This window comes from Fusarium phalaenopsidis (assembly GCF_050370095.1).
Source record: "Fusarium phalaenopsidis strain FUZ10S chromosome Unknown contig_32306, whole genome shotgun sequence".
Lineage (NCBI taxonomy): Eukaryota > Fungi > Ascomycota > Sordariomycetes > Hypocreales > Nectriaceae > Fusarium > Fusarium phalaenopsidis.
In genome coordinates this window covers 1,063,594-1,088,816 of record NW_028145403.1, presented here as the reverse complement: position 1 = coordinate 1,088,816, position 25,223 = coordinate 1,063,594, and the positions used below count along the sequence as shown (strand labels likewise).

Sequence of the window (25,223 nt, the reverse complement as noted above, 5' to 3'; positions counted from 1 at the left end):
CTCAGCCACCTGTCAGGTACGTGACGTGGATATGACACTTCCCCAACAAGAGACTGTACTCTGCATTGGGGAAGGCCTTGACGGTCTGCCTCGTGCTGTGTTTGCCTTCAAGTGGCGATAGGCTCGCTGAGTGTCGTAAAGGTTGTCTGTCTGAGCACATATGAAAGCCACCTCCTGCACGAGCAGCATCTCACACATTATTGTCTGACTTCTGCCGCCTGGTTCTGGCCTCCCTGCCCCTTGATAAGGAGGAGGTCGAGATGCCGAGAAAAAAAGCCTTCAATTTCTCACCCTCGTAATGCACTTTCGGCGGCTCCGACTGTTGGTTCTGACGTGTTGTGCTTGAGGCTTGCTGACAATTCAACAAGAAAAGCAGGCTCGGCAGCTGGGAGCGAATGGGATCATTTGTTTGCTTTTCTTGTTACCGACGCAAGCGCTAACAGAGTTTCGAAAGCTAAGACAACTCAGCCTGCAGGCCACGCGTTTTGCTTCTCCGCCTCGTGGGTTTGGCGACCCGGTTGTATGGAACAGCATGTGGTGATGCATCAAGGGGCTGAAAGGATAAGGCAGCCTGAATAACCCCTTCCGCGAGTGGCCCAGACGCTTTCAATTTAGCTGAGACCAACCGAGATCTCAGCCTGTCAAGGGTGTTAAAAATCGATCAATCTTCATGTGGGCAAGGGAGAGTGTTCCGATGATCCCCGCAAACGGTCTAGAACCAGCCACGGCATTTGAGGCCATCCCATCAGCTACCGACCAGGACGCCACAGTTCCGCGTTGAAATGTTCCGCGGCCATGGCATCGGACAATGGTTTTCACCTTTCTTTTTCCGTTCCTTGGGACTGGCCACATCGTACGTAGCTTTGCTTCTGGACGAACTGCGTGCATGTTTGTGGGCAGAGGAGCTTCTTGGTTGCCAACTCTGAGGGCGCACGCCGTCTTGTTTGCCAAACCATGGCGTTTGCCTTGGTGATTGTATTAAGCAACAATCGCCGCCAGTGATTGCCACATCGTGGGTGCCCATCTCAGGAACCGTAAACGGCCGTGCAGAGGGAGTTCATGCAGCTGCTATCAAGCCCTCAACGTTACCGAGATGGCCTTTCTCTATTTAGGAGCGAGTATCCGAGGACAAGGACACAAAAACCATGGGCAGGGGCCGTGTCCCCCACGTGAGCAACCAACAAGCTGGTGATGGCGTCGATAGCATCAAGCCACACAAGTGCCGTGGCTGCATCCAGACCCATGCATGGTGTGATGCCGGCGAGCGGGGATGTCTTGTCAGGGGTCTGTTGCAAATCTGATCTCTGTGACAAGGGCATCGGCTCACGGGAAGGAAAAAAGCGAGACCAGGTGGATGAACCCAGGAGCCCGGCGGGAGCAAGATCCGGCGGTGGTGCTTTGACGTCCCCTTGATATATGGCATGGCGCTCAACTCCATGGAATTGCCAATGTTGGTGCCGGGTTCCCGCCCTTCTGCCACTCTTCCCCTGCCTGCTCGTTCTCGACGGCATGGACGCACCACCTTGACGATTAGGTTCAGCCTTACATTCGCCAGCCTGCCAGAGTCAATAGCCATGCCTTTTGGTCGCCGTGTTCTCATGTAGGGGGCCGTCAAATAAAAGGATAGGGCATTGTTTGCCCAGGGCCCCTACACACCCAAACCTTCCGGCCCTCTTCTCCGCCCTGTCTCACGTCATCCTCGATCGATCACACAGTTGCATTCTGTTCCGATGACACGGTCCCCATCTCCACAACCAACTCCCGATTCACCAGGCCCTCCCCCGAAAGGCCGCACATTGCCCAGATTTCTCAGACCAGCAACAAGTTTTGCCTACTTGCGTCGTCTTCGTCGGTCTCACAAAATGTGGGACGTCGTCTGGACAGACCCCAAGAGGGAGTCCAGGAAGGAACATCGCGAAAGGAAGGCCAGACAGCCGCGCAGCGACAAGAGTTCCACCAAGGCGAGATCACTCTTCAGTCGAGGCTCGACATCATCCAGCGACGGTCCTTCATTTGTTGGGTATCCCGGACGCAAGACCAGCAGCAGGGACTTTGCAACTTTGTCACCTACGCCATCCTCCATCCACACTACCACCTCGACCAACAACTATGACACTGAGGCTGACAGAGCCTCAAACTTCACCCTCAATAATTACGAAACAACATCCGACACAGTATCTCACAGCTTCGAGTCCACCACCGATCACACTCTTGTTCACGAACAGATCCTGGAATGCTCCTCAGGTTCGTCGAATCTGTCAAAGCGAGACGCAGGTATCTATGACTTTGACCTGACTCGACTTACTGACCGCCAGGCTCCTCCAGAGCTTTACAACACCAACTCCAGAGGGGATGATGACCATTATCCCCTGCCTCCTTCCTCTCCATGGGACACCCAAGTTATCGAGCGGGTGGCATTAGAACCATGCCATATCGTCCAGACCTTTAGTGAGGGCTCCTACATAGCTAGGAGCACTGAAGTCACAACCTCACTGCGCACGCCCTCGGACCCTCAATTTGGTCTGAGCTCCGAGGTGACCATCACCGCTAACACAGAGAGCAAGTCTCTTAGTCGCCCACGGTCCTCGGGTGGCCAGTATGTACCCCAAGTGTCATTGTTGATCTCATCTCACCATGAATAGGACTTTATCCTTGCGGGCGCTCAAGAGCAAGTCCCCAAGCGCACCTCTACCACCTCTGCCCAGCACACCAAGACGAGTGCCATCATGCAATGCCTTGTTGAGGAGTGAGCCAACTGATGGCTGGAAGCCGCCAGATACATGGGCCTGCACCCCCACAACGGAGACATTCTCGTCAACCATGGAAGATCCCGTTGAAGAGCCAAGCTCACCAGAGTCAACTTTTCCGATGGAGCAGAATGCCATGCAGCGTGAAGTAACACGCTTGGCGTCTGAATCCAACAGCATCCGCCTTCTCCGCCTCAAGGGAGTATGGGGCACATTGAGCAGCCCCAACTCATGGAAAGACTTGGAGGTGGAGAAGACTCAATGGATGCTCTCTGCGTTATACAATATGGACCAGCCGGCAGATCAAGAGGAGGATAGACCAGACACTGCTCAGGATACGAACTCAGATAAACTAAAGAAGGTTCTTGCACTTTACGAGACACCTGGTAAGTCTCTTCTGGCCGGATTTTTGTCATGGAACCGTTCACTGACATCGACTCGTAGCTGCGACTTCATATTTAGCAGCTGTGCACCACAACAAGCAGGTTTACCACTTGTCACCAGCGCCACTCTCTCACACTCTCTTTCCTAATATTCATCCGGTCCTTGTGCCGGTGAGGTCATCGTCAGCCTTTCCTATGGCGCCATCGTCATTTGAGGCAGTCTATTCGTTACGTCTTCCTTTGTCAACACCATCCCAGGAGATTCCTGGTGTCCTTAAAAACATCCACCGATGCCTCAAGCCCAACGGTGCTTTGCATCTCGTGCTGGTCGACCCGCTCCCGCTTACAAGCTCGCTGGGGCCATTGTTACGAGCGTGGATCGAGCACAACTTGTTATTAAACTTAGAAACAAACTTTCGCTGCATGAATCCGAGCAGATTGCTTCCAATCTGGTTGGAGAATGCATCATTGCATATTGAAGGCAGAATTACGAGCACACAGTTCTCCGCTGTGCCGCTCGATGAGCAACAGCTCACACCGGCTGAAAACAGCCATCCATCGGAAGACACCATCAAGCAGGAGCTCCGAAATATAGTCGGTAGAATGCTCTGGATGGAGGTTTGGGGAGAGTATATCACCGTTGACACATGGTGGTGGGAAGATTCTGAGATTATAGAAGAGTGTGTCAGGCTACAGACTACATGGGAGTGGCGCCTGATCACGGCTTGCAAGGATGGATGAGGGCTGGGTATAGGGTTCTCAGTGGATAGGAAGGGGAATGAATGAGACATGAACAGATATCAGATATAATCACCTTTACTTTACTAGATTTAATACACTTTCCTTGCGGATTTCATTTCTCAAGAACATGCCGACTACCTTTGGCACATACCCTCATCTCGAGGCTTCATGCCGTGAACGCCACAGCAAGTGGCTTGATTATGAGTCGGCTCCGAGGCACTCCAGAGCTTGGGTACGTTTGAGAAGGGCCTAGAAGGTGCAGCTCATCTATAGCGGCAATATCCGAGCATTGAGACGGACCTTGCTCTCACCCCTTGGGACTTGACGTTTACTTCGTCAACGACATACCCTCGGATATATGTCTTGTTCTTAACCCACCTCATTGATTTTAACACTATCAAGATCGCCTTGGTTGATAAAATCTGTAATCATGTGTTCGGGACTTGTGTAAGTCCCAAGCAGGCTATTTTGAAGTTCTTACAACTGGATATTTCGTTCTTCAGCGTAAGTCGGTAGCCCCTTAGTGCTGGGCTGACGGTGGAGTACGCACTGGATAGAAGCAATCAAAATACGAATGAGAAACAGTAACAAAGCATTCGGTGTTCATTATTTAAACGATATTGAAATGAGTTGCAAAAAGGTGTGTTGTGGGGAAGACACAAGGGAGCAATACTGTGAAGGAGAGCAATAGCTCACGGCCATGCCAGGTCCAGGATTGACTGACCAGCAAGAACCACCTCAAACGAAGTACCTACTCAAACATGAAATCCTCATCCAATAAACTCATCAGTTGCTGATTATCATGGTACCAGCCACCAAGGTCCAACATGTAATCCCCATAATAATCGGGGCCTTGCATCGCCATCCCCGTTTCCGTCATGATACCCATGGGCTCAGTTGATGCTAGAGTAGCTAGCATGTTAGGATCAAGAGCATCGCCGAGTTGAGATGAGAGCGTGTTGGAACTGATATGCAGACGACCAGCTTTGCAAAGGAGCTCGTATAGCCGATGCGGGTGTGTGAGTGGCTCGGTATCAGCAGCCTCAAGTTTCAACGAGGCAGCGAATCGTTCTAGGCGAGCGAAGTCGTCCATGTTAAGTTTCTCAATAGCATGTGTGAAGAGGATGCTAAAAGGAACGAAAGGAGTGTTTAGCAGCGCCCTGAAGAATAGTTAGTATTTCATGACAATGACCTTGGCCTCGAGAAGCATCATCGAATACAAAAAAAAAACTCCAATCCACATTCCACCAGGGCACTTCAACTTACCAGTTGACATATTTCCGGACAAGCAACGGGTCTTTACAGCGTCGCATCCCTTCCATGCATGTTTCATGCATATCCAAAGTGCTGCGAGCAACTCCGATGCAATTGTCGGGAATATCTGTATACTGTCCCGGAGGAATTGCCTTGAGGATCAAGGCGAGAAGTGAGGACTGGCAGACGAAGTCACATTGAAGATAGATGACTCTCATAGGATCTACTTCAGAGTCCCCAGCCTCGGCTTTACTTGCCGCCTCCTTGAGATATTTGTCAGCAAGGTCCAAGGAGATACGGGCGTTGGATCCATACAGATAGTTCGACATGGGTCTCGTCGATTGTCTCTCGCATCTCCTGAGAGAGTGTTTGACAGGTTTTATAACGGTCTTCAGCACTTGCAGAAAGACTAGCTGGACTATATAGTCGATCATAGACCTGTCTCTGAACTCGTGCAACTTTGATAAAGCGTGGCTCATTCGGATTGATAGGTGTTACAATATCACTGTCCCGAATACCCGAAGACCGTCCAAGCCTGAGAGACAGCCCGCTTTCGTAACCAAAGACGGCCCAGAAGAGTTGTTTCTGGGCATCTTGGGCTGCACCTGTGCCTCTTCTTGAGTTGCAGAGGCGGTGGTACCCAAGAGTTTGGCAGAGACTTAGGGCATTCGAGAGCAAAGTCCAAGCCCTTGAAGCTTTGGAGTCTTCAACCGAATGTAAAGCCTTTGAGATATTTAGCTTGTGAATTTTGTCCTCTGCGTTTCTGAAGACTTACCCCTAGTGTTAGTGCAGCAATCATTTCCATAGAGGCAGGTAGGAACAGAGGAAGACGCGATATCGCGTTGCCGAGATTTGATCGGCCTAGATTACAACACTCTCGCGAGGTGGCATCCCCACGTATCACAGCATGCTCTGCAAAGACGTATGATAGGAAACTATTGGCGATAATGAACTCTGCTTTGGTGTAATCGTCGACTGCAAAGTATACTTTGCGACAGATCTCTTCAAACTTGTCAAAAGGAAGAACTTTACAGATCCAAGAAAGCCTGTGAGAGTTTTGATGCACTGAATCATTAGCAGAAATCCAAGTTGTTTACTCACAGGGAAACATACCCTTGGCCCATCGCAGTATGCCTACAACAGACTCCAATGGGGGCATTGAAGTGCTGGCTTGTTGGTCTGCAGTTGTAGAGGCATCTGGATGTGAGTTTCGAGTGATACTGGGGTTCTCTAGAGCATCAAGCAGATTTCTCAGTGACGAGATCACCTGGCTTGACTCGAAATCTGGCCCTGGCCCATCGCGGTTCATTCCAGATCTGTCCTCGACAAGGGCTCTCACAAAGTCGATGACATGCGAGGAATGATCCCATTGTGCAATTGTGGCTGGAGCAGCTGTTGTGATATTCAAAGGTATGGGCTTATCACGACTATTTGAAGTCGCTTGTGGGAGAGGCTGTTGGACTTGGGACGCGGATGCTGTTTGTTGTCCTCGTAGGTTGAACTCCCGGAGAAGAAGTTTGATGTCGTCAATATCCCGAGCAATGCTGTCAATTTTGCGCTCGCTACAAATGTTTCTTAGATCACCGGGTGACACGGGACTTTAGTCATTATTACTCACTATTGAGTCGAAATCAATACCCTTTGCTTGCCAGTAGCCGGCTTCGAGGTGACGGCACTATGAGTACACTCGACACGGGCAGATAAGCAATTCGAACAAGGAGAACCTCTATCACAGCCGACCTAAAGACATGGAATTAGCCAACGCCCATCGTGTAGGCTTAGGTCATGGTCGGTCACCTTTCGTGCGCGGCATTGGTCACACTAACAAGCACATGTCAGCATCCTGGCAATAACAAGTGTCACCGCGAGGACGTACTGAGCGACGAGTGATTGCCGGGCGACTATAGGGCTTTCCATCGGCAGGATTCCCGCGGGTTTCCATCTTTGTGACAAGTTTGTTAGGAAACAGTGTTCCCATCCACCCTGAGCGTAAGATCGAGGGTTGTTCTGGTGAGATTACAAATTCACCGCAAACGCGCGGGTTTCCGAAAGGATTGAGTGCGGGTCCACATCGATTGAAGCAGCCAATCAGCTTTCCGAGGCGATTCATCCTCCCCTTCATGGCTCGAGTAGATATTGAGTATAAGTAGGACTGTTCCTCTCCTCTACGAGAAGGGAGTACAGCAAACAAACATCTTACACTTATTTCATACTCTAGTTATTTTCTCATACTCATATCAACATCATGGTCCAGAAAGTTCTTATCACAGGCGCTGCCGGTTACATGTAAGCATCCCTGTGCCCCTTCCACACTGTCACTGACATCCTACAGTGGCGGCTCTGTTCTAGCAGATCTCCTCCTTCACTCCAATGATTCTTTCAAGGACGCAAAGTTCATTGCTGCCGTTCGGGCACAGGACCAAGTCGAAAACGTATCGAAGCTCGGGATAGATGCTATCAATGTTGACCTCAACGACAAGGCAGCAGTCGAAGAAGCCGTGCTTCGTAACGAGAGTATGTGCTGCCCCAGAGTATTTAAGATAAGGATATTGACGGGATTTTAAGTCAATATTGTAATCCACACTGCGGGTTCCATGTACCCTGCCATGACTACGAACCTCGTCGCCGCTCTTGGCCAACGCCAGCGAGACAGTGGAAGCAAGACTTACTTGATTCATGTGAGTTAGTATCGCCTAATATTGAAAATCTCACTAAACTTGGCAAAGTCATCTGTGGCAACCATGTTCACGGAGGAGGGTGGATGGCCGTCCGGAGAAGTCAGGGATACCGACCCTCTCCTCAGCAAAGAGAGAGAGATTGGCACTGAAAATCCGGTTAGACAGGTAAGTATTTGGGATTGGTTTTTGAAACGAGAAGGATGCCTAATTAAAGTACAGACAAACATCCTTCTTGCAGACGAGGGCAAGGCACAGAATGTGACGACTTTCAACGTTGTCGTCCCTGTGGTCTGTAAGTGTCGACGGACTGCAAAAAGTTAAACATCGAAAGAAGATGGTCTAATTATTTAACAGATGGCAGAGGCACTGGCGAGTGTCGAAAGCTGTCTGTCAACATCCCCGCTTTCGTCAGAACTAGCATCAAGCTGAAGACTGTCTACAAATTCGACGTCGATGGCGTAAGTTTCACTATTTCCCTTCCCTTGTTCTTTTTTTTTTTTTCCAACGATCACTCGACAGGACCCTTTCTCATATTGCGGACTCAATTTCTCACTGACACAACACAGAGCCCAGCTGCAGTTCATATATCTGATTTGACTTCACTCTATCTCCTCCTCCTGGAGACGATCTTGAGACAAAAGCCGGTTCCAAGCGGTGAAAATGGTTACTACTTCGCCCTGGCTCATAGATCTCCTTGGTGGAAGGTAATGGATGGCCTCGCTAAGGGTCTCTACTCCCGCGGGCTTGTGACCGAACCAGGGGTGCAGGTATGGCCAAGTTATGACGAGGCCGCCGATACCATGGGATTCCCGCGCCTGTATATGAGAGCTATTGGCACTTCCAGGTGAGATATTCCCAGATGTGATAAAATTAACAAACTAACTGCTAGAAGTGGGCACCTTATCCCCGAGAATGCACTGAAGCTTGGGTGGAAGCCAAAGTGGGACGAGAGGCGATTCCTGGATAGTCTGGATGATGAGATCGAAGCTGTGCGGCAGCTCGATACAGTCAAGATGTCGCTTTTTGACTCCCTGAAGTGATTGCTAGGCCTTGTAGGACTGTGGGGAAAATAAACAACCTCGTTTTTCTGATGTCTTTGGTTTTAAGCTAGATAGATCACATTCTGCCTCCTCTCGCCTCGAAAGGAAGGATTCAGGGTTTTTTCTTGGGCAAGAAAACTGTATGTAAAGATCGGGACATGTTCTAGATCTAGGTACTCAATACGGATCAGATGATCAATCTGCTTGTATGATGCCGACGTCTAGGATCAAACTCGACAGGTGGTAAATGGAAGCATCATGTGTCTATAATATTCGTATCTATCATTTAGCTAAATCTATTTTCATGCCAAGACCAGTTTTAGCTATCGGATAAGTAGTATGATCGTGGTGGGCAGACTAGATCCTCATCGGATGCCGTTCTTCGTTCCTGCGTGACATCCACGTCAACGCTTTTCGTAATCTTCCCCGAACTATCCAGACTTCTCAGGTGATGCGAGGATACCTGACGCTCAGAGTCCTGGTTTGAACCCTCATGTCTATAGTAATCTCCAGATGGATAACTCTTCTTGCGAGTCGTGCCAAAGAGCCTGGGCGCGAGTTTGGAGAGAACCGATCGTAAAGCGGGTAAGCAGGCGCAGATGATGAACATATCACATTCGAGGACACTCCAGTAAATGGCCGGCGAATTGTCATCTGTGTCATGTTTGTGAGCCACGGCTTGCCAAGTGCGCAACAATGGAAGAAGGGTGGCTTACAAGTGGGATTGGATGTCTTAGCAAACTGGATGAGGGATTGTAGGCGCAGGATGCTTACAACGGTGATGCTATACACAGGTTAGACTCAGAGTCTTATTTTGTTCTGGAGCCGGCAAGGCATAGCGCAAGATGACTCACACAAAACCAAGGGCAAACATCAGAAGGACTTGAGCCTTCTTCTTCCAGCTCATCTGCAACTTGAAGACACTAGGAAGAGGTAAGGAAAGGATCGCGACATCGATTGCGATTTCGATGGCGGCGCGAATCCAAGAGAAGAGGTTGATGTCGATGCATTTGCCAGTCATCTCACCAGCCCAACCAGACCAGAAGAAGGGGATTGGGGTACACTGAAAGATCATTGTACAGGTGTTTGCGATTCCGAAGCACGCTACGATGGCGATCAAAGTCCAAGACGATCGTCTCACGAAGAGGGAAGCCTCTGGGAAGACGCGGATGTAAAATGCCAAAAGGGACATTTGTACTAACATCTCGGCAAACATGTAGAAGATTTCGGCAACGTAAAGCAGCTGTATAATGCGATTAGCTCCGACTTTGACTTGTATCGCGTTAAAATCGTACCTTGAGTGTCATATCGATGTCAGGGAACGGGATCGTCCAAAAGTCCTTTCCCATCCCAAGATGAGCCACTATTTGTTTGTTAGCATGAAGTTAGGGCGGCGGCTGGGAGTTGGCTTACTGGGATAGCAGACAAAATTGAGTACCGAGGCAGATATCTATCTAGTAGTTCAGTATGCGGTTCAACGCGGCAGCATGAAACGCCGTTGCGGACCAGACTCACCGCCGCGAGGACAATCAAGTAGTCATCCCAGTCCAGGTCGACCTTGGTAATCCAAAGACGCCCAAATATACGAATCAGGACTAAAAGGATGGCGAGAGAGCCGAAGGATGCCGGAATGCCAATGATCGTGGCGGATTGATCCCCTAGAGGGACGCCACAAGCTGCTAGTGTTGCGTTTGTTGATGCTGGTACTTGATCAGTCCAGCTGAGAATAAGGGCGCAGGGAGGTGCTACAGACTCAAGATCTCCTTGATGGTACAACTCTGGGCTTGGCAGCCCTGGACCGCCCCCAGTAATGCCTGATCACCGCAAAGACATGGGATATCTGAAGGCGAACAGGATGTGTTGGAAATGCTCGTCTGGAAGCATTGGACCTGAGAACGGAGCGTCAGTTTGTGGAAACGATGCTAGCACCATCAAGCGCCAACCAGCGTATACGTACTGTACAGTTTGGGAGAGCGGCCAGAAGATCGGCTTGAGCTACTGCCCTGCCTAGCATGACAGCAGCGAGACAAAGAATCAGGGAGAATCTCATGACGGCCTCATTCGTCGCCAGATCAAAGGATTGTGAGAGAGTCGTGAACTTCTGAGCCCGGTGATCAGACTTCTCAATTGCGGCTCGTCAAGGCATGCAGGACTCATTGATATAACCATGCAGGTCCGATCGAGATCCGGATCAGCCGTGGGGGCGCCGTTACCGGCTCCATGGACCACGGCACAGTACAATAACCTTGTGGCCTGCAAGCCAGGACCTCGAAAGGGGTGGGAATGAAACGATCGGTGGAGTGAGGCGTGATTTCATAACGACTGGTTCAGATGGCTCCCCAAACATGCGGCCCTGTTGATCCCAAGGGGCTGGGTTTCTACATTAGAGAACGGTCACATGAAGTGTTTGATCTCCAGTTCATCTATCTACCTGAACCGTTTTAAGAACCAACTCCAATGAGTGTCATAGTGTTGAGGAGCTTGGGATCCGTATCTGTGCCGTAGACAGCCTCTGTCCTCAGCTCCTCTGACCACAGAGGCATTATGAATTTTTCATCTTGTGAGCAATAATAGCCACATGTTCTTGGAAGGGCCAAACGGGCCGTACCGACCAGGACAGGGTTTCGAAGGTGCCTTTGACCCGTCTCGAGAAAAGAGACAACATGCCCCGCACCCCGCTTGGTTGGTGGTTGTCGCTGAGAATTCCCGGCAAGCCGTTGTCTAGTGTCTAGACTACTGCAGGTGAATCTTTCTTTGGAAAGCCTAGACCTCTCCCGTTGCGGGTCTTTCAGCCCCATTGGGTTTCTTCAACGGCGACTGGGTGGCCAGGCGGGTTGTATGTAAAAAGCAAAACTGCGGCCCGATGGCCCTAGAAGACAAGGTCGTCGTTCAGGGCGACTGTCGGCAAACAACCTGGTATCTTTCTTCTCCCATCATTTTGTTTTTGTCTATTGCAGGGAGGTGGGCCTTGACTCAACTCGCCTATTCTTCTAATTTCTCACATATGACATGTTTATTGTGTGACGAGACCTCGGACTGCTTGAACTTGATGGCGATAGCCTTGAAAGTCCGGAGCGAGAGCTGATCAGCCTGGAGCCACCGAATGATTGCTTTTCTACAGTCTATGAGGGTTGCTCAATACAACTTAATCTGGGGTTTGACTCTGTATTTTTGCAAGTTCAGTGTCTTTAACGGCTTGAATTTGGCAATGACTTCAGCTGTTGCGTAGAGGCGATAAACGGATTTTAGCACCCCAAACGTGCGGAAGATGTAGCGGGGGCCTGGCGCGTGGGGGAACAATCTAGGTTCCCATCAGCCCTGAAGGAGGTGATATATCATGAAGTTGACGAAACGCCATCATCAGACCATTTCTTCTTCGTCATCCTTCGTAGAAAAGCAAAGAGGTGCAACACAAGAGCTTTTAGCGTTGCAAATTCTGAAATGATTGACCAAGAACCAACACGTCGCAGACAAAGGGCCTTGCGAGCTCGGTGCTAAAATCGAGAGGGTAGCATCCAACCCCCAGACTTGCTTTTTTTTATCCCGTCGATCGCGCACTTGTCGGGTTTGGGGGTACCGTTTTCTCCTGGGCCATGCATGCCGGCGTCCTGTTAGCCTGTTCCGCTCAACGGTGGCACTGGAGATGATGAAAAATGCCGCGCGTGGACTTGAGAAATGCAGAGAAACTAACAATCGTTGCGAAGCCGACTCCGTTCTGGGAAAACGTTGCGTGGATGCCTCCGCGGTAGCTAATCCACCACCTCTGATTTGATAATGCGAACGGAGTACGTCCGAGGCGTCTACATCAGTCTTGTGGCTCCAGCAGGGATTCAAAACGGCCTGGAGCCCCAAGCATGATGGTCTTTTTGTGAACGAAGGCGAGGGTTGCGTCATACTTCATGCTCCTCGACTTCTCCATCTTGGGCTTTCCAACGTTCCTTTTGCGAACGTGTCTCTAATGCGACCATGACTGACTTCTCAACGCTTATTCTTGGCTCAGCAATCGGCATCGTTATTGTGGTAATCCTCAAACGTTCCTTTAGCACGGCGAAAGGAAACCCTCCCTTGCCCCCAGGGCCAAAAGGCCTTCCTCTCGCTGGGAATCTCAACGATTTGCCCAAAACCGGTGTCCTTGAAGCTCATCATTGGCTGAAACACAAGGATCTATACGGTATGTTCAGCATTAATTCCCGCTCACATGAAGGTTCCCCAAGAAACCTGACCCGCGCAGGTCCAATCAGCTCTGTCACCGTGATGGGACAAACTCTGGTGATCATCAACGACGCTCAACTTGCATTTGAGTTGCTCGAAAAACGATCTGTAAAGCACTCTTCTAGGCCTCGACAGATCTTTGCAGGTGAAATGTATGGCTCACTTGACATCCTCCCTCAACATGTTTTGCGTGGGGCTAACAACGCTTGGAACAGGCTGGGCTGGGAGAACTCTCTGGGCCTTTCACAATACAATGGCCGTTTTCGGACCTACCGCAAGAATATGAGCCGGATCATTGGTTTCAAGACAGCAGCAGCCCAGTACAACACCTTGCAGGAGGCTGAAGTTGGGCACTTTCTGCTTCACGTGCTGGACAACCCCGAGGATCTGGTGAATCAGATAAGAAAGTTTGTTCCCCAAAACCCCATCAACATATTTTCAAGGGACTGTGGCTGACTGAACTGTAGGGAAGCCGGTGCGGTTATTCTCAAGATCGCATATGGATACACGGCGGAGCCCTTCAAGGATGATGTTCTGGTCAGCATGGCCGGCGACGCCATGGACAAGTTTGCACGTGCCGGTGTTCCGGGTGCCTTCATGGTTGACATGATGCCATTCCGTAAGTGCCCTTTGATCCAAGTCGCTGTGATGACTGATGCTCATGACCACAGTGAGATACCTTCCAGACTGGGTGCCCGGAACCGGGTGGAAGAGGACAGCTCGTCAATGGGCAGCCGAGTTGCACAACGTGACAGAGAAGCCCTATGCCTTTGTAAAACATCAGATTGCCCAGGGCAAAGATGACAATTCGTTTCTTGCACGACTATTAGAGACTGGCGACTCGACTACTGAAGAGAAGTTCACCAACAAATGGTCAGCCATGTCGCTTTACACAGCGGGCGCTGATACAGTAAGTTCCCCCCCCCCCCCCCCCAATTTTGGCGCCATGCTGACGAGTATAGACCGTATCAGCTCTCGCATGCTTTTTCTTGGCAATGTCCATTTCTTCAGATGTTCAGAGAAAGGCGCAAGACGAGATTGACCGAGTCATTGGTAAGGATCGCTTGCCAACCTTGGCAGACCGCCCGAGTTTGCCGTACATCGACGCAATCGTCAAAGAAGTTTTACGATGGCATCCAGTGGCACCCATGGGCTTGCCTCATACAAGTACAGCGGATGATGTGTGTGAAGGGTACTTTATCCCGAAGGGTTCCATGCTCTTTGCCAACGTCTGGTAAGTGCGCCTACGCTGATGCTTGCGACATGCCTAACAAACGTCTACGCTCTAGGCACTTTACACATGACCCTGAGGTCTACGACCAACCGATGTCCTTTAAGCCAGAGAGATTCTTGCCAGATAAAGGAAAAGAGATTGCACCGGACCCTCACACCTTTGTTTTTGGCTTTGGACGTCGCATTTGTCCTGGTCGCATCTTGGCCGACAATTCATTGTATCTTAACATTGCGCAGTCTCTGGCCGTCTTTGATATCACCAGGGATGAACAAGTGGCTCAGCCAAAGATACGGTTCACACCGGGCGTTGTTAGCCACCCAGAGCCCTTCAAGGCTACCATCAAGCCACGGTCACCTCACCATGAGAGGTTAATTCGGTCCATTGAGAAGATGTTTCCATGGGAAGAGAGCGATGCAGGGATTCTAGAGAGTATGAGTTCCTGATTTATTGCTGTTTATTTGAACTACTTCTGGTCGATCAAGATATATCTCCGACTTCGAACAGTGCCTAGGCTTCTCAGACAACGTAGTTGATAATGTCAGGTTGGGTTGCCCCGTACTAGTAACGCACAAACTTTTCAAGAATAAACTCAAGTGCCCAAGTGAAAGTCGAGGCTGGGCTTCTGAGCTTGGTGAATCGTGCCGAGACCCGGAAGGCGCAGGGACTGGACGCCATCAAAAGTGGCTGTTTGATGGAGGGCTGGGGATGGGAGTTCCGGCGTTTGCGGACAAAATGTAACGCGGCGCTTTGAATGCATTACAGAACCTGAAAACATCGCTGGGAGAGACCTTGAGCATTCCTATCTGGGCTATCATCTCCTGGGCTTGTCTTACTTCATGCTATGTAGCAACTAGTCCAGGTGAACCGCCACGACAACATTCCAGGGCCCTCAGATCCCTGGCGGCATCTAGACTTCATCTACCTTGCTAGGAATGGAGGACCATACCTAAAATTGCCTAGTCCAGCTTTTAGGTCAGATATCGATTTACGAATGCATTTCATTTCTCAAGGCACTCATCCTAACTTGAGCCTCCCCCCCACGCGACTTTTGCGATGCATCAACAGCAATGACCGTCGCACCGCCGTCCGGGTCAACCGTGATTGTAAGTGTCGAGAACTAGCCCACTATCCAGAAATATTAGTTCGCCTTTGTTTAGCGGACACGTAGGTTCCTCGAGAATGTCCCAAATGCTTACAAAGGCAGGCTACTATCTACAGCCTCATCGGGCTCGCAGCCGTAATTATCGGTGCGCGGATCTATCTGAGGTTGAAAATTCAGAGACATCGCCTCCTTGCAAGCGACTATTTTATGATAGCGGCATGGTGTTCCGCTGTTTTGTGTGCATCAGTCGATGTTGTGATGAAGGTCAATGGCGCGCTCGAGCCTCAGCGGACATATGACTTTACGACATTGGACAAAGACCCCAAGGTCATAGAGTATTTATTCAAGGTATATCTAGCTCAAAGATTGGCCGCCCTGAGGACACGTTCTATCCCCGTTGAACTAAAGATGTTGACACATTCCTCAAAGGTGTCATGGCTTGGCGATTTCCCTTTTTTCACGACATTCTATCTATGCAAAGCATCATTGCTCACGACATACTTCCAAATATTTCCAATTTTCATGGTCAAAAGAAGGGCTCTTTTATGGGCTACTACCGTCTACTGCCTGTTGGCGTACATCACTACCTTGGGGTTGCAGCTCTTTTCATGCCTCCCCCTTGAAAGGAACTGGTTGGTTTAAGCATCTCCCATGCTGGCATTCCGCTCACGGTGTATCGAGGGTTATCACGAGACCAATTGAAGAGTGTGACCCTAAGTGGCTGCCTATGATCTTTCAGATCGCTTGGGGGCTGCATTTCTTTGGGAGTCTCCAGTGTAAGTTCGTTCTGCACTCGGTTATTTCGAAATATCATCTTTGTTAAGCCTACTTTCAGTGTTCTTACTACCATTCTCGATTTTCCATGACCTCAAAATGAATAGAAGAACGAAAAACGGCGTTTATGGGGTCTTTCTAATCGGCCTCATCGATTTGATCTTTTCCCTCACGCGTTTTCTCAACGTGCAGCTGGGAGACCGTAACGGTTTCAGATCTATAACTATGATCGGTAAGTACTTCATATTCATCGGAACATTCTTGTGGTAACCTGGAGTTATTGGTAGAACTATGGAGTGCTCTCGACGCTTACATTGGTCTCATTGTTGCGTGTCTTCCTTCATTGCGCCCACTTCTTCGACGCAACGGAGGGTCAACGAACAAGTACAGTGGTGAATCCTCGGGAAGAATCCCAAGGCCTCAGCAGACCGATGACAGCGAGTTCCATGAGATTCATGGCATTGAATCAATGCATAGCAGGGGCGCCATCTGCACGACAGAAGTATCGCAACACAAACACGACTCGAAAGCCGTTGAACTACATGGTAGCTCCACAAATGGCCATGCAAGGAATAGAAGTGAAATTGAGCTTCTGAGTCTGAGTGGGCAGTCGACTGATAGGTAGAATACTCGCTTGTATTAATTAATTAATGAGTGTACGGCATGAGAAGGAAACTTCATAAAATCCAACATTGTTAATCCGGCCGTTGCTGGTCAATTACCTGACCACTATACAAAGCACAGCCGCCAGGACTGTTAGCCCCATGACTCTGTAATCCATCGACATCCTCAATGATTCGACGCTTGACTTGTTTTTTGAAGTTCTGGCAGGGGCTCCGTACGTGTAGTGTAACCGGACCCGAGTATCGTCATCATCATCATCATCATCAGGAAACAGGCCTTGAGGCACATCCTTTTGGTGAAGATCACCGGTGCACCAAAAGGTATAACTGCTGGCTTCTTCTCCTCCCATGTCAATACAAGTCTTTGGGGAGTTGGTCGCCATCATGCTCCTGTCCACTTCCTTGAGTTCAATGGGGCTATCTGTGCAACCTCTTCCTTCGAAACGCGCGAAAAGCGCCTCGGTACCGTTCGGACACAAGGCGTTCCGGTAGATCTTAAGTCTGTGCTTTGGGGCGACGTTGACACACACATCGGCTTCTGGTCGTTGGAAGATAAACTTGGGGGCGCCGGCCATTCCCATCCCAGAAATGTAACAGGCTGAATCGGAGACGGAAGCTGTTTTGGGTCTCGGACGGGCAGGTTCTGGCTCGGCCTTCGCGGGCGGTTCGGGAAGTGTGACATGGAGAAACCTCATCGGCTCGTCGCTCTCCGTGCCATCGCATCGAAATTCCATCGACCATTGCCCTTCTGGCGGCGTGATCTTGCTTCCCCAAACGGCTTTGCCGAGGCAATAACCGGGGCCATTCAGTGCGACGCGTCTATCGTACCAAGTTGGGTGGTTGGATATACCCGTGCAACTCAGACTTGGGTAAATGGATATGTAGGGGCTTTTGTTGCCTCCTGGGCATAATCCGGGGGACATGAGGTGGACATTGCTGTCGAGAGTGAAGTTCGCAGAGACGCAAGCGTTGAGGGGCACGTCTAAGTCAACCGAAGGCTGGCCTGTCTCTGGTACACAAGGCCACTTGGGGTTATTGAGGATGGTGATTTCGGCAGGCCGCGCTTCTGGATACGCATCGTGGTAGGTTCCCCCGGTAGCCTCGTTGAGAGGCTGCTGCTCGCCTTGCCCATATGCCGGAATCGCGTGCAAGGCTGCAGCGAGAGCAAGGACGCTGAACAGTGATGGGGCCATTAGGCCGAGGAGCTGGTGGACAGATCTGGTGTCGCGTCAAGATTCGAAACGCAGCGAAAGACAGGATATTGAGGGTATTGTCAGGTGGAAAGCGCGCAAGTTGCATTGTTGCCTGGTAGCCTTCTCATGTTCTGTGCTTATGCGGCACAGCACGCTCAGCCCACTATGTCATCAGAAGACCAACAAGAACTCTTGGCATCATCCACAGTTCCATTGGAAAAAGATGATACTGCATCCACCAATAGTGGCCAGTGATCGGGGTCTTTGCCCGATTTTGTTATCGCCGGGCGGCTGGTTCAAATCTACAATGCAGGCTGAGATAAGATGCTGAGGTGTACGAAATGGCTAGCCCAAAACATCAAAGAAAGAAGCCCTGTCGGATATAAAAGGCTACTTTGACGATAGAGAAGGGCACTAGATATGCAGGAGGATATATGTATGCCATCGCCCTGTGGGGTGAGGTCCAGTTAGCAATTCAGAGGAAAGAGAATTCGTTCCTACGCGATCGATCAGTGTGAGAATGAATTCGATCATACCATAATATAGAGCTATCCAATAAGATCCGAAGGGTCTTCTGAAGCCGTAATAGGACTATCTGCCTCGTAAATAATTGCCAATGCGAACCTAGGTATTGGGCATCACTCGGGTTTGGCTTCGCATTTGAGAGCCGATGCCCCTCTCCGAGGAGCTCTCGCCCTCGGGTTTTAAACCCTCTCCTTCCGAGCTCCACTTGCATCTTGGCCTAAGTGTATCTCAAATCCGGGGATTGTGGAGGGATTGCGGAGAACCTTGGGGCCTATCAGGCCCGAATCTTCACCTCGAATTGCCTCGGAGGGCGCGGGAAGCCTTGCCGCACTGAATTCCCGATGCAACGTCCCCGCACATTGATCATCTTAGTCAGGGCCCTTGACTCAGGGGACGTACCTTGGGTTCTTTGAGTGCCGGCGGAGACTCTACCTGCTTACCGACTCTTCATAAGTATCGCGTAAAGCTTCTCGATTGCTCGCTTGGCTTGCATCTCCAATCATCGCCATCGAGCCCCTCCTGTTGTCTCTTGCTACGACGTAACTTACTCCATCACGCCCACGCCCAAGATGGTCTTTACATCCCCAGCATGGGTGCCTCAACTCCCCATCGGTATGTTACCTCACAAATGAAAGGATCATCGCTGGTTGTTCTAAAGGATGAACCAGACCCTCCCGATTCTATATCTCTCCACGACTTCATGGCAACCGAGAATTTCGGCCGGCTACCGTTTTCGCAGTCCAGGAACCCATTCACTTGCGGCCTCACTGGCAAAACGTATTCTGCCTCGGAAGCACGTCAGCGTGCCGACTTCCTGGCCCGCGCCATTGCCAGGAAACTGGATTTCTCACCCAATGAGGGCGTTGAGTGGGATAAGGTCGTTGCTATCTTTTCATTGAACGCTGTAGGTCGATCGCTCCTCAAATGGCCAAGAGAATCGCCTTACATCTCTTAGATTGACACGTTTTCCGTCACACAAGCTGTTCATCGACTCTCTGGAATTGTCACTCCTGCTAGTGCCGCTTACTCGGCAAGTGAACTTGAGCACCAGTTGCGATCGTCTGGTGCCAAGGCGCTCTTCACTTGCACCGCTCTCATAGATCGGGCTGGCAAGGCTGCTGAAGCTGTCGGTATCTCCAAGGATCACATATTCCTCCTGGAGACTCCAGGGGGCAGCAAAGGGCTGAAATTCACCACAGTGGATGAGCTCATTCAACAAGGCGTGGCTTTGCCAGCCTTGGAGAGTCTCAAGTGGGTGAAAGGTCAGGGTGCCAGACAAGTTGCCTACCTTTGCTATTCCAGTGGAACTTCAGGTCTTCCTGTTAGTCTGTCATCCCCGTTGTATCTGGCTCGCCTACTGATCACTTCCCGATAGAAAGCTGTGATGATTTCCCATCGCAATGTCATTTCCAATGTCCTACAGATTTCAGCATTTGATAGCGTCTCAAGACAAAAGCTCGGCATCAAAACCCAAGCCTGCCTGGGTGTGCTTCCTTTTAGTCACATCTACGGTCTCCTCATCATCTCTTACGCCAGCACTTTTCGAGGCGATGGAGTTATTGTCATGCCTGAATTCGACTTCAAGGCGGTTTTGGCTGCAGTGCAAAAGTACAAAATTGCCCTTTTGTTCGTAGTGAGTCTTCGTCATCACAATAGCTGCCGCATAACTTTGGATCTGACTGTAAAAGGTGCCACCCATTATCATTCGGATTATCCGAAACGAGACTCTATGTGCCAAGTACGACCTAAGCTCCGTAAGATATGTCTATACCGGCGCCGCACCATTAGGCTCTGAAGTCGTAGATGAAGTTCGAAGGCAGTACCCAAAGTGGCGCGTTGGTCAAGGATACGGTGTGTAGAGCAATACTATCGCCGCCGGACGTTTCTAACAGTTGCAGGCCTCACAGAAACTTGTACAGTAGTCTGTACGACTAGCGAACTTGACATCGATGACGGCTCTTCCGGTTCTCTAGTTCCTGGGACAAGAGCCATGCTCGTGGATATTGAGACTGGCCAGGAAATCACAGAGTATAACAAGCCGGGGGAGCTCCTCGTGCAAAGCCCATCCTTAGCCTTGGGATACTTGAATAATCAAAAGGCAACTACCGAAACGTTCATCTGGCGGGCGGATGGTCGATGGATTCGGACTGGCGATGAAGTCTTGGTACGCAAGGCTGCCTCCGGAAACGAGCACCTCGTTATTGTTGACAGGTTGAAGGAACTGATCAAGGTCAACGTGAGTTTTCCTGTCTCGTTTCTCCCTCATTTTCGCTTCGCTACCTAATCTACGACACTCATGCATTTGCAGGGCCATCAAGTCGCGCCCGCTGAGTTGGAGGCTCACTTACTTGGACATGACCTTGTCTCAGACTGTGCTGTCATACAAGTCTCGGATAATAGGACAGGCGAGGTTCCCAAAGCATATGTGGTGAAATCTGAGAAATGTGATGGGCTTTCGGATGAAAACATTGTTCGTGCCATTTGTCAGCATGTTGAGACGCACAAGGCAAAGCATAAGTGGCTCAGAGGAGGTGTCGAGTTCATCGATACCATCCCAAAGAGTCCTAGTGGCAAAATTCTACGAAGGCAGCTGAGGGACAAGGAAAGGAAAGCAAAAAAGCAGTCGCAAGCCAAGCTATAGACTATGACGGCTGTGCCCGCCTCGGAAACACCCTCAGAGCCAGCCTGCCGAGGGATGAGCAGCGGACGGTGCCGACGAAAGTTTGTGTTTCAAGGTAGCTCATGCTCATATGGGTGTGACATCATCTCACCGAACCGATACGTGAGACTTGGGGCTTTGCCAAAAGACATTGCCTCTGCTTTGTTAATCGATCTTGTATCACCATTGCTACATCCCCGAAAGCCTGATGTCAGTTCTCACAGTGTAGACGGACTCTAAGATTTTACAAAACGATCTGCCACGAGAATAGACTTGGTTTGGATTAAGAAGTGCTGATGGAATCGCGGGGTTCATGCCCTTTGACCGAGAATATCATATCCCAGGCATCTCATGCAAGTTCGATGAACACTGGCTACACAGGCCGTGAAAAAGGAACCGCTCCCCCGATCAGGACCATGTTTTCGTAGCTTTGATAAAGCCTACAGTCGCGAAAAGATGGGCAGGAACCCTGATTACTACCAATATGACGTGATAGATCGTACCAAGTGTGGGAAGTGCCTCGCATCCGAACCGAATAAATACCACCCAAGAGTCGCTAGCAAGTTGAACGCGTCAGCAAAATACAATCAAATTGGATGTTGCCCAGCCACTATTTCCCAAGATTGGAGAACTCGACCGCAAGAATTGGCTGAGGAAAACCCCAGTCGGCTGAGATGTGCCGTCTCGGCACGACGTGCCGATCTTAGCGCAAACTGTGCCCTGGCGATCGCGATGAATGAGTACATAACGTTCTGACAATGATTGCCGCACGGCACAATAAGCCGTGGGTTTGGTGCCTGGGGGCAAGCTAGCCATGCTGAACGTCCATAGCAGGTTTGTTCCAATGCGCAATGACGCTTTCATCTCCTCCCTGCTGGCAGGAACCCTGATAAAAATGTTAAGGTCTGCCTTGGCTGGATCCAGGTCGGATATACCATTATCACCAGTCTCACACACGTCGCCAGATCATCCACAAGGACGAAGGAACACCAACACGATGATTTCCAAACGCGTTTTCGACCTTTGTCAAGTCCATGAGACCGTAAGCTCTGCTCTGGCGAAAGACCCGTCTCAAGCTCCAGGAGATATCGTCAAACGGCTATACGGCCAGGAGGATGCTGGACAACGTACCGATGCTTCTGATACGAATGATCCAGCGGCATCAGTCAATCCACTGGAACTAGCTCTCAAATGTGGGCGATGGGGCCCAACAGAGCCGAGCACCCTCTTTCTGCAAGCCTTTGCTGATGCATTGAGCTGCCTCGACAGTAATCCCATGGCAGGGGTAGTCTCGCCTCCGTTGATGGGATCGCATGGGATAGTGCCTCTCACGATTGTCGCACCTCTGCAAGACATCGTTCGCCACTGCTCCAATCTCATTGTCCGTGCAGAGAAGGAGGTTTTCTTCATTACATGCTCTTGGTCGCCATCGGTGGCACAGAAACTCATAAAAAATGCTCTGATTGAGCTTTCAAAGCGCGCGGAAAGGCGAGGACAACGAGTCATGGTGAAGATCATGTATGACAAGCCTTCCTTTGGGAACATCTTCAGCCCTCATCAGCGGGTGAAGCCGAAGACCTTTACATCCCACTCTATTCAGCTTCCGTCGCCTGAAGAGGTGCCGTTTCTTGACATGGAGGTTATTAGCCTACACAGATTGGTACTGGGGACCCTACACGCCAAATTCTGCATCGTTGATCGCAAGATAGCGGCCATCATGAGCAACAACATCGAGGACAATGACAACATGGAAATGATGACACACCTCGAAGGGCCTGTGGTTGAGAGCATCTACGACACTGCATTGATCACTTGGAACAATCCACTGGTCGCAAAGCCACCCTCACCCGACAGTCCGGTGGCCGAGGGTGGTTCGTCAGCATCCACACAAGACCTCCGGCGTCTCGAGATACTCGATCACGAACAGAGGCATAATGGGAGCCAGATCGTGTCACAAGATGGAACCTGCCCTGAACTACCAGAACATACTCCTGAGAGTCCCCATTACGATGATGATATTGCTGGAGAGATTGCAAGAATGCAGTCATGCTACTCCAACAAATCAGACGAGACCCGGCTACAAGCGACAAACCGACAGCTCAACCTTGCGGTTAAGAATCCTATTCAACCAACAGGCCTCGACATCCAGGATGGGGACGAAATGACACCATACATCGAGACATTCACTACGGAGCCTGTCCCAATAGCCCTTGTGTGTCGACCTCCCTATGGCCCTATAAACTCGAAGAGTTTGCATGTCCCTCAGAACGAGGCTTGGCTTTCTCTAATTGGGAATGCCAGGAGGGAGATCTTCATCCAGACGCCAGATCTCAACGCTGCACCTCTGATGACAGCTTTGGCTGATGCTCTGAAGCGTGGCGTTGAGGTTACGTACTACGTTTGCTGGGGATATAATGACACAGGAGAGATGGTTCCCGGTCAAGGCGGAACTAACGAGCAAGCGGCGCGAGCTCTTATCAATGGTCTTCCACCGACCGGACCTGAACGTGGCCTTTTACACATTTACCACTATGTCGGGAAGGATCAGGACCATCCAATCCATAACTCGTTTAAATCCCGATCTTGTCATGTCAAACTACTGATCGCGGATGGAGTGGTTGGCATTCAAGGCAGTGGGAATCAAGATACACAATCATGGTTTCATAGCCAGGAGGTTAACATCATGGTAGATAGCTATGCGATCTGCCAGAAGTGGAGAAAGGCTATTGACCAAAACCAGAACACGGGGGTGTTTGGTCGGGTTGTTATATAGAAACTAGGGAAGATACTAATAGCAGCTTACTATTAAGGCTTAGTAAATTAAATTTTAATACGTAAGGTTTATATCTAGCTTATAATAACTTTTAATAATAAATATTAATAATAAAACTTAATTAACATACTTGATAAGCGAGTTAAACAGACAAGTGAATTAAACACTTGCACTGTACAGCTAAAAGGCTAAACTTTAAATTTTCTAAAACGCGCTATATAATTTATAAAAATATTAAAAAATAGTTTTTAAACCCTATTAAAGAAAGTCATAAGATAAGCTTTTTTCTAGATTTTAAAAAATTTTATTTAGATATTTAATCTTAAAAAAACTAAAAAAAGATAGTATAAATAGGTTTTTTTTTTAATAATAGATAAATAATTTTTTTTAAAAAGCTAAGAAAATTTTACTATATAGGATTTTACTTAATTCACTTAATCTAAAAGTTTAAGCTATTTTTATCTTAATTTAAATTTTTAAAAAATTCTTTTCTATTTAGTATAAACTAATACAAAATTTAAGTATTCAATTCACTTATCTATTTAACTCGCTTATCAAGTACGTTAATATTAATTAAAATAAATAAAAAATAAAATAATAAAAAGAATTATTTATATATTAAAAGTAATTATAATAATTACTTTTTAATTATTATAACTACTTATAATATATATAATAAATAAGTAATATAAATAAATAGGTAATATATTTTTATTATACTTTTTATTAATAATTATTATAAAAATATAATAAATTAATTAATTAATTAAAACTACTTATTATATTCTTCTCTAGATATCTTAATTACTACTTAATATATTTTTATATTATACCTAGGCTTACTATATACTTTATAGCGCTAAACCCCTAGTCTAATTAACCTTCCTTAACTATTACTTCTCAATACTTTTACTATTACCTAACGTACCTAATAAGTGAGATAATTAAACAAGCGAGATAATTAGTAAACTATGCACCTAAAATTCATAAATGTTAAATTTATAAAAACTATTATAAAATAGTTATAAGCTTAAAAAAGAAATCTTTATAAGTCTAACTAGAAAAGTTATAAGTTTATAATTTTTCTAGATTTTTAAAAATAAAATTTAATTTCTAAAAAAATAAAAAACTAAAAAAAACAATATAAATAAGATATTCTAAAATGATTTACTAATTAAGTTTTTTTAAAAGTCTATAAAAATAAGATAGATAATTTAAAATTTTCATTAAATCTTATTTTTAACTCTTAGTATAAAATAATTTAAATTAAATTTTATAGAATTTC

The 25,223-nt window shown here is 48.5% G+C and overlaps 6 protein-coding genes across 6 annotated transcripts; 5 read left to right on the top strand and 1 right to left on the bottom strand.

Annotated features, from left to right (window-relative positions):
• Window positions 1-1,862: 1,862 nt before the first annotated feature.
• LRP88_11184 (uncharacterized protein) lies at window positions 1,863-3,871 on the top strand (the record flags this gene model as incomplete). The annotated part of the gene is made up of 4 exons (XM_083247618.1): window positions 1,863-2,244; window positions 2,326-2,596; window positions 2,682-3,133; window positions 3,192-3,871. The coding sequence occupies 4 exons, from the start codon at window positions 1,863-1,865 to the stop codon at window positions 3,869-3,871; spliced, it is 1,785 nt and encodes a 594-aa protein (XP_083096766.1).
• A 3,566-nt stretch (window positions 3,872-7,437) lies between these two features.
• LRP88_11183 (uncharacterized protein) lies at window positions 7,438-8,843 on the top strand (the record flags this gene model as incomplete). Its single annotated transcript, XM_083247617.1, has 7 exons — window positions 7,438-7,639; window positions 7,691-7,803; window positions 7,852-7,968; window positions 8,023-8,095; window positions 8,158-8,261; window positions 8,370-8,647; window positions 8,696-8,843. The coding sequence occupies 7 exons, from the start codon at window positions 7,438-7,440 to the stop codon at window positions 8,841-8,843; spliced, it is 1,035 nt and encodes a 344-aa protein (XP_083096765.1).
• A 319-nt stretch (window positions 8,844-9,162) lies between these two features.
• On the bottom strand, window positions 9,163-10,436 carry LRP88_11182 (uncharacterized protein; the record flags this gene model as incomplete). The annotated part of the gene is made up of 6 exons (XM_083247616.1): window positions 9,163-9,497; window positions 9,560-9,627; window positions 9,698-10,086; window positions 10,139-10,206; window positions 10,257-10,293; window positions 10,359-10,436. The coding sequence occupies 6 exons, from the start codon at window positions 10,434-10,436 to the stop codon at window positions 9,163-9,165; spliced, it is 975 nt and encodes a 324-aa protein (XP_083096764.1).
• A 2,373-nt stretch (window positions 10,437-12,809) lies between these two features.
• Window positions 12,810-14,732, top strand: LRP88_11181 (cytochrome P450; the record flags this gene model as incomplete). Its single annotated transcript, XM_083247615.1, has 7 exons — window positions 12,810-13,014; window positions 13,075-13,207; window positions 13,271-13,462; window positions 13,523-13,674; window positions 13,727-13,965; window positions 14,018-14,289; window positions 14,345-14,732. 7 exons carry the CDS (start codon window positions 12,810-12,812, stop codon window positions 14,730-14,732), a joined length of 1,581 nt encoding a protein of 526 aa, XP_083096763.1.
• A 4,343-nt stretch (window positions 14,733-19,075) lies between these two features.
• Window positions 19,076-20,365, top strand: LRP88_11180 (uncharacterized protein; the record flags this gene model as incomplete). Its single annotated transcript, XM_083247614.1, has 5 exons — window positions 19,076-19,118; window positions 19,175-19,410; window positions 19,462-19,827; window positions 19,882-20,139; window positions 20,195-20,365. The coding sequence occupies 5 exons, from the start codon at window positions 19,076-19,078 to the stop codon at window positions 20,363-20,365; spliced, it is 1,074 nt and encodes a 357-aa protein (XP_083096762.1).
• A 2,316-nt stretch (window positions 20,366-22,681) lies between these two features.
• LRP88_11179 (uncharacterized protein) lies at window positions 22,682-23,938 on the top strand (the record flags this gene model as incomplete). The annotated part of the gene is made up of 1 exon (XM_083247613.1): window positions 22,682-23,938. One exon carries the CDS (start codon window positions 22,682-22,684, stop codon window positions 23,936-23,938), a length of 1,257 nt encoding a protein of 418 aa, XP_083096761.1.
• Window positions 23,939-25,223: the final 1,285 nt, after the last annotated feature.